Raw genomic sequence first — 12,641 nt, forward strand, 5'->3', positions numbered from 1 at the left:
CTGCACTTTCCTCAACGAATTAATAACGCGCGTATGTGACGTGATTGATACGCCGGTGACAGCCGGATAAGACGGATACTGCATATGCGTATCTGACGCGCGGTTGGAAAACGTGAATTTCAGTATTTTAGACGTGTATCGCGAAAGGTCACGCCAACCTCCTGATTGCCAGATCTCAATTATCCGTACGACAGGCTCAGAAGGAAATGACATTCACGTAGAGCTGTACTTTGTTGCAGAAAATCCTAGAGCCGGTTATAGAAATCCCTGCGCGCGTGTCTTTCGCGCGCGAAATAACGTCGCGACGGTGCGCGAATAATGACGCGCGATGCCGCGCGATAAAAATGATACCGCGTGCGAAAGGTTAACAGCAACGTATAATTTTCATTTCAACGTGAAACGTTGAATGGCGTGAAACAGTTTCGATTCGATACCGCGGGACTAAACCGTTCCTAATTAACACGACATATGGCATGTTCGATGTAACAGAGATGTGTATAATAAATCGTCACGAATAAAATTGTCACGAAACGCGACTCAAGTGAACGTTGTACAATCTCTCTTTCGCGACCATTAACTTGCGCGTGCTGCCGAAAATCAAGTTAAGAAAAATGATTAAGACAGACATCAATATAAAATATAATTGAATAGAAAAAAATTGATGTGTTTTAAGGATATTGATGTCTAGTTCCGATGAAAAAGAATTATTCGACGTCTATAAAGAAACGCGGCGTCTCGTGCGGGGAATATTGTTATTATATTAATATTATTTTTCGGTGCGAGAAACGCAGGTCGATCTCCTTCGAACGGTCGCGAGTTAATGGTCGCCGCCGCATCGCGAAAATAACGCTAATAAATCGGCGCGAGCGCAAATATTAAGTCCGCTCGCGGGCAGACCCGAGCCGAGGTAGATTGGCGATCGCGCGATTCGGCCGATTTTCGGTGGTAATGGCTCGGAGGAGGATATTTCCCTCTTACCTGAAGGTGCCAGGAACTCTCCGGGGCTGCCGCCGGTGGGCGCAGGGGGCCCCTGCCCGGGGGGCCCCGTGAGAAATTCCGGAGGGCCGCCCCCCGCGCCCGGAGGTGGGTATTCCCCTGCCACCGCCACTGCGGCTGCCATGCCCGCTAAACTGGCCGGGTCCAGGCCTGTCAGAAACAGATTACGTACTGCTCTCAGAGGGGATCTCGTATCCGCTCGGCCATCTCCGAAACCGGCTGTCATAATTATCGCGGGGGCCTACCTACTTGATTCGAGGTTTATTATAATTACGCGAGATTCCGGGACTAGGCTCTCGCCGGGCCCCGAACCCGACTTTCGGTAGAGACGAGCTATTTTTTTTTTTACTTCAAGTTTTTGTATTATTGAGACAAAAGCCGCGCGATTAATAAAACAGTGGAATTTTATACAGAAAATCCGATTGCATGTAAGAGGATATGAAAGGTCGATTGGAAATTTACGTAACAAGAGAATCTTCGGTATCTTCGGAGTTTCCGCGTTCGATTCTACCTGTCTCGAGACTAGAATCTATTCTAGCTTCAACACAGTGAGAGGACGCCGATAATAATGACAACGATAATCATCCGTGATGGCGGGAGATTCACCTGGATTTCCCGTACCGGCAAAGTGTGGCCCGTGCGGATGCGGGGGCGGATGCGCGCCGAAGAACTCGTGATGGAAGGCCACCGGGCCGCCGTAGCCGAACTCGAACTTGTCCGGGCCGAAGTACGGGAAGCCGGGCGGCGGGCCGTCCTCGCCGCCGAGGGCACCCGGGTTCAGGTTGAGCGGGAACCCGCGCATCTTGCGCGAGCCCCCGAAGAAGGGGTTCCTGCCCATCGACGTCAGCTGCTTCAGCCTGCGCTCCTTGCTCCTCTTGTTCTGGAACCAGACCTGAAACGGGCAGACCGGCCGTCTTTAATCGCTGAATTATTTAACGACGGGTCTCCCTCTTCACCACCGCTGACCCTTTCCATTTTGCGCACAGCCATATTACAATTGTAAATCGCTCTAAGAATAGATATTAATGTGAATAATAATGAATAATAATATGTTGATATGATAGATTCTTGAAAATTGTAAAAAATATCGCGCTTACTCGTCAGTTTCCCTGTTCTTATATTTCGCCACCGCAATGCTATATTGAACTGTAAAGGTATATTGTTCTGAAAGAATGTGGGTCTTGGAACACGCGATATACCCTTAGTCCATTCTATTGTGTTCTATTGTGTTCTTTTGCATTCTGGGACACGAGAAAACCGTGGTAAACAATTTTTTATCGGTGATACATCGCGAATTAACCGGCGCGACGATGCTGTCGCGAAATAATTTCTCGGTAAATAATATGACGTCGAGCCGAGTGAATAATTCTCCGGCAAATGGTTTGTCGACGCGGTTTTTTCCTACTTGTTCGCGATGGCGGAGGACTTCTGAACGTTGCGTCGCGTCGCTTTTGCGATTTAGATGCCAGCTGCATAAAACCGTCGCCGATAGTGCAAATCGCGCGATTCACTTCGATATTAATAGCGATTCTCTTCGTAAGTTAAAGAATTTAATGCCTGAGAAGCAAATGTCGTAACGAAAACTGAGAGAGGAAAAGTAAATTATTATTCTTATTACAAGATTAAATTATAATTATTATTTAATCATCAACTCCCCAACATCTGATTAAAGATATTTTTCAAGATTTTTCCTCTGAGTACAACAAAACCGTTCTCTTCGTTCAAAAGTTTTAACAGAGAGAACGCTGATTTTTATTTCAAATTTTTATTTCAGGTTTAATTATCAAGATGATTAGTTAAATGATAGCGTGATCAGTTTTATGAAAAGTTTTATGAAGAAACTTTTCGCTGGAGGAAAAATAAGTAGATATATGTAGTATAATATAGGCATTGCAGACGAGAGCAATTTCAAAGTGCAAATGTTGCGAGAGTGAGAGCCTTTTCCCACCTGTATGACTCTCATGGGCAGGCCGGTCTCCTTCGCCAACTGCTCCCTGATGTGCCTGGTGGGCTTCGGGGTCGACGAGAAGGCCGTCTTGAGGATCTCCAATTGTTTCGCCTTTATAGTGGTCCGCGGGCCGCGTCGTTTCGAGCCGGCGCCGCCGTCGCCGCTGCCACCGCCGGCACCGCCATCCGGGCTCTTGTTCTCCGTTTGGCTGTCCCTCGTCTCGGGATCGCCGTCCAGGGAACCTTCAACCGATCGAAGCCGAGCTATCGCGTCACAGTCGTACGAAGATCACCTGGGGGCCTATCTCTCGCGAGAGGCTCGATCGACTGTCAGCGAAATCGGTCGCCTCGAGAACTTCCGTGTCTTCTCGCGACAGCGAGTTTCACGTCTGTCTGCTTTAAAATACAATGACGGGGAACCTAATTCTCGAACAGATGGAGACACGACTTTTCGGTTCTGTTTCGCGAAATTCCTGAGTTGCGCCGGCGGCCGGAATTAACAAGCACGCAAACGACGATTTGTTCTCTTCTAAATTATAATTATATAGCTGCGCGATATAAATAGAACAATAAAATTAATTTATTCTGAAAAAAACAGTAAAGTAAAAGTAAATCGCTCGATAATTGCTATAGATCTAAATTTCATCTAGACCGAAATAATGGTTTCGTAACTCCGTATCCTCGAGCCCTCAATTTTCAGAGACGAGGCTGTCACTCGCACACGATTTATAGAGACAAGCTGTAAAGGTATCAGCGTCTGGGGGAAAAAAAAAGCTGACACAATATTTTCAGCGTTACGCCGCGGGTTTGTTATTACCCAGTCGTCGATGTGGTCGAGGGGATAGTCGGTTTCTTAATCCCGAACTATGCGTATCCGCTGACGCGTGACTCGTCGGTAACCCAGAAATGACTTGTCATCCTCAGACACGAGTCATCATTGCGTTACGGGGGTTTCTAAGCGACGCCCGTCGAGTTGCGATCTCTCGTACCGCAACATTCCAGTTAAATTTAAAAGAAAACACATTGTCGAGCGAGATGATCGGAAATCTATCGTATGTATAGGGTATAGGTACGCGTACTTATCGGGTGTCTCCATGCGAATATTGAAGATGACGGCTGTCAATGTCGAGATTAAAATATCTTAACAAAGTTCAATATGCCATGCAATTGTTGCTAAATTCTTTTTTGTAATTTTCATTTTACACAAAACTATCAAGGGGATCAAAATGACTGGTTTGAAATTTTTTAAAATATAATTTATTATTTTTAAAACGTCACAATTTCTGAAATTTTCTCTGACTTTTGTTGAAATCTACAAATAATTAGTTTTATAAATTTGTGTTTTCTCTTTTTTTTTTTTTATTTTGATCCCTTCGGTAAAAATAGATATAGGTTACTCTTCGGTGTAGTTCTAGTGTTAATTTTTATCAAATTTAAATTAAAAATATATAAACAAAATCGATGGAAGCCGAATGGGCATTTTAAGGATTTCAGCGCGTACGATGGCTTCCCGACAAACGCGCGCGCGGAGGGATGATCGTCCGTAGATTCGTCGAGGTAATCGCGGCTGAGAGGCCACGCGGTAGGTCTGGGACACCCCGTGTATCCCGGTATATTCATCGGCCGGATCGAGGTAACAACAATCGGAGCCAATCCCCCGGAAGCGATGCGAAACCCCCATCGGATTATCGTGGCTGCTGCCGCGCGCGCATATGCCGAAAGCCGTACCCCGCACATACGCACGCATCGCGTACGCAGTGTCACCATACGCGTACGCACGCACACACATACACGCGCGAATATAAGTCCCCGACTCTCCACGGTAATCTATACACTATACGGTATATATGTATACCGGGTAGGTCTTAACCGCGGGACAAAGAAAATGTTTGGACAGTGTCGCACCGCACAACGGGGGCCACCCCTCGTGAAGACGTCCGCTCCCTCTTTCCCGATCGGGGGCGGGGGGGAGGGGGGCAACGACGCTCTTGTGTTACGTGCTTGTATCCGGGCCCGTGCGAGGGTGAGAGGCTATAGGTGGTGTACGGCTAAAGGACCGATTGTTGTGCGCGCGATAAAAGAGCAGGAACGGTATAATGGCTCGAGACCGGCTTCTGACGACGCCCCCGGGCGATTGGTGACGTCGCGACGCCGCGAATTCGTGCTCGCGGGGGATCTCCAAGGGTGACGTAAGTAGTGGCGCCGTGGTTCGAAGGGAAGCCCGATCGAGCCGCCAATCGATTGCTCTTGATCGAATTTCGCGTATACTGCGTGGGGTAATTTACGGCGTGCGAATGTGGTCCGGGTTTCGTTTGCAGTTCACCGATATGCGCATGTGTGTGTGTGTGTGTGTACGCGATACATACGGAATGTCTAATCACGGTAATCGAGATGACAGCTTAGATATTTCACACGTGCACTCTGCCCTTTACGCTTGGCTATATACGCGATATTGACTTTCGTTTACGATCCTTCGCTACTTTTCTTTCTCGCGAGATTTATCGTTCGTCTTTGACGTAATAAAGACGTTCTCTTATTCCGTCGAGAGGCAGTTTGAGCTGCGTAAAACTGTCTATCTATCTCGTAAAAATATGTATCTCCACTCGGTAATATTTACATCGCTTACACGTATCGCTTATAAAAATGCGATTAAAGAGATTAAAGAGAACTTTCCAAGACTATTTGCGGAGAAATATTTATAGCGCCTATATCAGCCAATTAAAGGAATCTATTATTTTTCAAACACTAGAATTTTATTTTACTTATTAAAGTAATAGAATCTTTTTCAATAGATTTCTGACTCGCGGGAATAATCGATTTAACGTGATACAAGAAAAAGATTGATTCTTTATACACACATTATACACGCGCACTATTCAACCGCGGCAAAAGATAATTCTCATGAATAATACTTTTTCCAACGGAGAATTGCGCGAGAGAGAACTTCTTTGTCTAATCCAACGTATCGCCTGCCGCGCCATTACTTCGTTATCTCATCTTCGGCAAGTGAGCTGGAGTACTCACCTTGATCCTCGGAGTCCTCCTGCTTGCAGGGATCGCCACCGAGAGGTAGTTCGCCACCGTGGCCGACGGCCTGGTCGCCGGGACCACCCGGGCCAATGTTGTGGGTCCCGAGGTGAGCGCCGTGTACGGCCGGATCGTGATGGTGGTGGTGGGCACTACCGTCCTCGTCCTCGTCTTCCGATCCCGAGCCCATCAGCGAGTCTCCGCCTGCCGACAGGTTGGACGGTTCTGCTCGTGAACGGACGCGAGACACCGGCCTTTTTAATAAGTAACATCGACCAACGAACCGCCGATTTCGAAAAATAACGATTCGCGACTCGCTCACTTGCACAGAAGCGAAACGCGAAGTGCCTTAAACGCCGCCAACGAGATACTTCGAATCTTTAATTCAAGTTGTATGTACATTGTACAGTTATAAACAAATGAGAAACTAACTTGTTAGAATGGCCGAAAAAAAAGTTATTTCCAATTTTATTTGCTAATTGGAAATGTTTTTTTTTTTTTTTAATACCGCTTCTGTGCAATTGCGAGATAGTTCGAAATCAGCGATTGAATTTTTAGCGAATATGCAGAAATAAAGTACAAGTTATCGTGGTACGGATATTATTGATGTTCAAAGTAGCACACACGATTTAAGTAAGTTTTTAATTGATTTGAAACTGTCGCTTGAAAGAAAAGTGATTACGCTTTCCGATGGCAAGAAATCTGTCAAAAAAGAATCGATTATTCGTTGATATCATGGCCGACATTGATATTTACGTGTAGCACAATTAAATATCAACTACTTGCACGTATTGACGCAATTGTTCTGTAATTTATCAAGAGAAATAGTTGCATTTTGTTGGCAGAAGAATGTCGCAATAAATGACGCAGCGTTCGAAAACTTTAGGAAATACATTCGAACAATCACGTACTCTTTTTTCGGTGTAATTTAATCGGTGCAGCTATATCTCGATTGTAAAGTACGTGGCTGCTGCGAGGGGCAAGCAGCGACTTTTAAAAGTCGGCGTTTGCCTTCTAGTTTTAATGGCGGCGTTGCGCACGAAATACTCCAGACGCAATATATTTTACGGCGAGAACCGCCGAAAAAATGGTGTCTCCGGATATTAATCGTCTCCTACGAGCATAATTACCGTGCTCTCGTCTTGCGCCGCGCCAAGGGAGAGAGAGAGAGAGAGAGAACGATAGCCGCGCGGATTCGACAACCGGCAAATGGCCGAGCGGATGGCAGAGATTAATGTTGAAAAAGTGTCGGGCATCAAGACGGTCGTGTCGCTTAATCATCGGCCCAAAATCATCCTTGAAGGCTCGCGTCAACATTCTGCCCCCAGTTGCGCGTCGAATTCGATTCTCCACGCGATGAAGATTTCGTGCTCCATACCTGCCTCTATTGTTCCCGCCAGTTACATCGATAATCAGTAGTCGAGGACGATGATAAAAAATAATCAACTGTGTGTAAGTTATTTATAATAAACCTAATGCACACAACTTGACTAAATACAGATCTATTTAATGAACTCGCATACAAATCATGCTGAGAGAACGCTTCCTTATTTTACTTTTATTTTTCAGCAACATTTTAATTTTATTATTTGTATAAATAAGAAATTTTCTTTGTTACTTTACTCCCTACCGTCTCGCTTTTTACTCTCGATTTTCGTTTCTATTTAATAGCTAATCCTTTTCCGCGAAATTTCTGTTTTGTATAGAGCGTCGGAACCGCCTCCGAAAAATCATAGAATCCTTCCAGGCAGCCCCTCGACGTTGACGTTTGACGCGCGGCTTACAGATTCGTTCCTGCATCCGCAGGTATGCGCCTCAAGATCGCCTCGTGACTCGTGACGCCGACAACAACAACGTCGACGGCGATGACGACGACGCTTCACGCGAAACTCATCGACAGCGAGTCGGCGGCGCGGCGGGCCGAATCGGCCGCGGCCGAGGCGTAAATCATTTCGCGGCGCTCTCCCGCGCTTTCGGCGGCTGTCCCACGACATTGTCTCACGTACGGCGAGCACACAACGGTGCCCGTCGGGTTCCGGGGGCCCCCGAGATCCCCGGGAGAAAAAGGCGGCCGGGCGAAGGAGAGAGAGAAGAAAACGGGTTGTCGGTGCGTTTTGCGGTTTCGGCAACGTCGGCAACGGGAACGACAAAAGGCTCGCCCCCTGCCTAACGACCTTTCGGTTTTCGTTTCACGGCTTATATACGAGTGGGGCCCTCGTGAAACCGAGCCGACCCGCGCGCCGTCTCTCTCTCTCTCTCTCTCTCGCGCTCGTCATCTCCATTTCTCTCTCTATCTCCCTTCTCGGCCGGTGGTTCACGGTGGCATACGCGCCACGCTGTTTTCACAGCTTGCCGCTTTCTCTCTTTCTCGGGGTAGAAACTCCCGTGAAAAACCTGCCCTCCCCGCCCCTCCCGCTCGTCCGACCGACCCGCCGGTCCCTCCCTTTTTTTTTAAGCTGATCCTGACTCCGTAAAATCCGGCGTGGCGGCGTGCGCGTTGAACTGTGACCCCCTCGAGCCTCGCCTGCTCGAAAAAATAAATCCCGAAATTCTCGAGCCACTCGAGAAATGGGTCCCGTCGGTCTTTGTAGGAATTCTCCAATTTAAAAGGATATCCTCGTACACGATATTAACACCGCGTGTAACATAATGTTGATATTTTTGATAATTCTCTCTTGAGACAATCTTCATATTTCGTTTTAGGAAAGCATCCAAATAGTTTTTGCCACACGCGCGCGGGATATCTCTTCCGCTTCAATCGGCACCGAAGCGTCTTTCCCCATTGGCGGCTTTCCGGTTCTTCGATAATTCTGGCAGAACATATCGAGATCGGGACGACGCCGACGGGCATCTCGACTTCGAGATCGGCGAGCTGCGCGATAATTTACGACGGCCGCTCTTTCTCGCGAGCGGCGGATAAAATTATTTATCGGCGACGGGAACGGAAACGACGGAGGCGATCGTAAAACGCGCGAGATCGGACGGCGGACCCGACGGGAAGACAAGGGGAAGGGGGGGGTCGAGCGAGGAGGAGCGCTGTCGCGATAATATACGCCCTCTCCGGACAGCGGCGCCGCGCCGCGTTCCGGTGACAGCGGTGCCGGAGATCGATATAATGGAAGGCGATTGTGCGTTGACTTTGTTCGGGCACCGAGCCGAGCGTGTGCCAAACGCGATTTCGCGCGAATTTTCGAGCCCGCGATCGATCGCCGCGTGCCGCTGACAGCCACGTGCCACGTCGAAATCGCGGCGTAGCAGCTCGCGCGACATATTTAGGCCGTGCCGCTCAAGACCGAAACTTTAATACGCTTTTAATACATTGATGTTTCTAAACTATTCGCTTTTTCAACTCGATTATATTTTATCGATGGAAAAAAAAGAGAGATTTCGCTTATGGCTGTTACTCCTCGACAGCTTCGAAGCTTCGAAAAGTATAATTGCGACATATAAGCGACATAATTGCAACATTAGAAATTTTATTCGGATTTGGTCATATAATTTTATAAATAAGTAATAAGTACGATAATATGATTGCGTCGAGATAACATTGTTACGCGAGGTGGCTCAGGTGGCTAAATGACGGAAGGGGGGGGGGGTAAGTTTTGGCGGCTCACCGTGATGACCGTGCACATGATGCCTGTCCGGCAGCGGTTTGCCCGACAGGTAGTCCTCCTTGCAGATAAACTTGTTGTCGTCCAGGAGGTAGAGCTCTTCGCCGGTGCTCATCTTCCTACGACACACCAGGCAGGTGAAGCAATTTATGTGGAAAACCTTGTCCCTCGCTTTTCTCACAAACTCCTGCGGGTTTATCCCTTGGAGGCAGCCGCCGCACTTGGTGCCGTATCGCCTACAAGCACATAATACAGATTATCGCTGGTGAGCCGATGAAAGGACGGATAATGAGCGCGTGGGTGTCCCCCGAAGAGCTTGTTCTTCCACCGTGAGGAAATACAAGTTTCCGTTGTAAAAAAAAAAAAAAGTTTACCTTAATTCTCTTTTAAACTTCAAACATAAAAATCGATATTGATCGATTGTCGCGAGTGTTGCGAACCGAGACTGGCGACGCGTGTGTCAATAAAAATAAAAATGCGCGCCAGAGATTAACCGTGAGACCGAAACGTCGCTTGTCCGGTGTCAGCTGCGAGTTCGCGTCACGGCGGAGTTTCCGCGGGGGAGGGAAATTTCCGTATTTCTAAAAAAAACTCCAGCTAGACTATAATTCTATTTAATTTTCCAATTTTTCTCCCAAACTTATCCAAGTTCGACACGCTTCGCGAGATTGTTAAGGAGAAGGTTGGTATTAAGCGTAAAAGGTACCGAAGGAAGTTAATCATAAGTGTACCTCCGATTCCGCAATTTTTTCGCACTTGCCTTCTTTTTCGCGAAGGCATGCCCGATCCCGCGACGTTGTAATTTCGTCTTGGCGCGTTAACGCGAAACCTCTAATCATTAAACCCCGCAAGTATCGCCACGCAACGTGTTATTATCACACGTACGACCCGCGGCTCTCGATGATTTTTCCATCCATGGGGGTGTCATGAATCATATTTCTCAGCTCGATAACAGGCCTTTCACGGAAAATAGCGAGAGGCGCGAGATTTTTTTTTAATCCGCAATTTACACCGCGAAACTCTCCGAAGCGTTGTTACACCCCGAAATTATTTCGACGTCGTCGTCCGCGGGATGGGTTGGCGCACGCCTCGCTCGATAAATGCCCGCGACTGGCTCGGAGTTGACCGTATAGGACGGTCTGTACTCATAGAATGTGAAAGTTACAAGTTCTGTTTGTAACTCACAGTCGGACCGCAAATGTCGATGAAAGAAATACAGCGCTTTTAAAGAGATGGCGGTTTAATGTTCCGATCCAGGATCCAGGCATAAAGAGCCGAGACCCTACCGTGTCGTAAAAACGCACCGCCGCGCCGCGCCGGTCCGCCCGATATTTTTTTTCTTCCTCGCCGAATCGTTAAGCGCCTTGCTTTTTTCAGACGCCTTATACTGATCTCTCGTTAAACGTTCTTCCGCTTCGTCGTTGCGTCATCGAAAACTTAAATCATCCGAGTGTTACCACGACTGTTGTGCAAAGGAGTCTCTCGAGAGAGTCGCAAAATTATGTTATAAATTGAAAAAATCATATATTGTAAAATTAAAATACAAAATTAATAAACAAAATTGAATACACTAATCAAAAAATGGTAGAAATAAGTTTGAAAATTATATAAAATAGAATATTAGACCGTTTTTGTGTACGCGTATGTGTGTTGTCAAAATAAAATTCTTAATTAAATTAAATTTAGTGAAATTACATATATTATTTAAAATTATATAGTTATGAAAAATATAACTGTATATAAAATATCAAAATTATAAGATTAAATTAAAGGATATATAGAGTTATATGAAGGGATAGAGAAAGAATAGACAAATTTCGCAACTTTTCCGGTCGACGCGTTTCTAAATCGAACCGGAACAATCGTCAAGTCAATATAGGTATATATCTGCGACTGTATCATTACGGTGGCAGAAGCTACATTCTTCTAACTGGCAATCCGGATCGATCTAACTATAGCAATCACGCAATTAATTATAGCAATTAGCCGGGGCCCTTAGGGCTAGTGTGTTCCGAGGAGCGGACGTCTCAATCGATCCTCCTCCCCATCGTCGTTATGCCAACAATAAACAAGTTAAACGCGGATGGCAGATCGCCGGAGAGATCACGGAATCGGTCGCTTATTAGCAATTTCGGTAGGGCGATACTTATCGACCTGCAGCTTTCGAGCTACTTTGTAATCTACGCCATTAACAGCATCAATCAAAGGAGCTGAGATTGAAAAAATCACAAGAGTTAAGTATTATCTCGCACAAATATAAGAATCTTAAAATCCTATTATACTCACTTTTTATTATTACCACAATTTTTTTTCTTTGACATGGTTATATTTTATTTTATTATATATTTGATATTGTTATATGTATGTTATATTTCCGTTTAACCGTGAAAAATAAATTTTTTTTTAATTATCATTTGTGATTCTGATTTTAAATCCATAATCTTTTGTAAATTTAATTTTACTATGTTGCACAAATGGCCACTGACATTTCAACGCCAGCAGTTTCTCACAACCGCTATAGTGTGCAAACGTTTAAAATGTATGCATCTGGAAAAAAAAGGAACAAGGAAACAAATGCAAAACCACGCGTGCCGATATTAATTGCAATTTTTTTTTTTAAACTCGGATTTCTCATTCAGCGGCGTTATTATCGCGCAATTGACCATAAAAAGTACGCGCTACGCGTAAAGCACGTATAGTAGAAATAGGAGGCGCAACACCACGCCGCGCCGCCGCGGGGAGCCGTGACCCGGACGCCGCTTGAGAGTCATTGTTAGCCTAATTGTTCTCGGTGTACCTGACGGTCACGGCGCGTTCGCGCCTATAGGCGCGGTGTGCATCGACGTTTTGAGCGTTTGAGCGCACAATAAATCCCGCGGAATCTCCCTTTATTGACTGCTGCCGGTGTGCCGTATCAAGTGACCCAATTCGCCGCGCTTTATTACCAATTAAGTGGACGCGACGCGTGACGTCCGACGGGAATGCAAGTGCGGGGCGTCTCGCGACGTGCCGCCGCCGCCGTCGTCGAGAGAAAGAGAGAGAGAGAGAGAAAGAGAGAGA

At 46.4% G+C, this 12,641-nt stretch overlaps 1 protein-coding gene across 8 annotated transcripts in view; it reads right to left on the bottom strand.

The window, feature by feature from the left end:
- Nucleotides 1-12,641, bottom strand: part of Lim1 (LIM homeobox 1) — a 44,915-nt gene that overhangs the window by 1,970 nt on the left and 30,304 nt on the right. For 4 of the 8 annotated variants that reach the window (XM_077413381.1, XM_077413380.1, XM_077413375.1 and 1 more), the window contains 5 exons: nucleotides 9,585-9,817; nucleotides 5,968-6,195; nucleotides 2,945-3,186; nucleotides 1,603-1,888; nucleotides 979-1,167 (listed from right to left, as the gene is read on the bottom strand). In XM_077413381.1, the coding sequence (XP_077269507.1) occupies nucleotides 979-1,167; nucleotides 1,603-1,888; nucleotides 2,945-3,186; nucleotides 5,968-6,195; nucleotides 9,585-9,817 (1,178 nt within the window). The remainder of the gene's footprint in view (nucleotides 1-978; nucleotides 1,168-1,602; nucleotides 1,889-2,944; nucleotides 3,187-5,967; nucleotides 6,196-9,584; nucleotides 9,818-12,641) is intronic. The other 4 variants (XM_077413378.1, XM_077413376.1, XM_077413377.1 and 1 more) reach the window with 4 other exon arrangements.

The sequence above is a fragment of the Temnothorax americanus genome, unplaced genomic scaffold (genome assembly GCF_048541705.1).
Source record: "Temnothorax americanus isolate GAGA-0224 unplaced genomic scaffold, ASM4854170v1 Scaffold33, whole genome shotgun sequence".
NCBI lineage: Eukaryota > Metazoa > Arthropoda > Insecta > Hymenoptera > Formicidae > Temnothorax > Temnothorax americanus.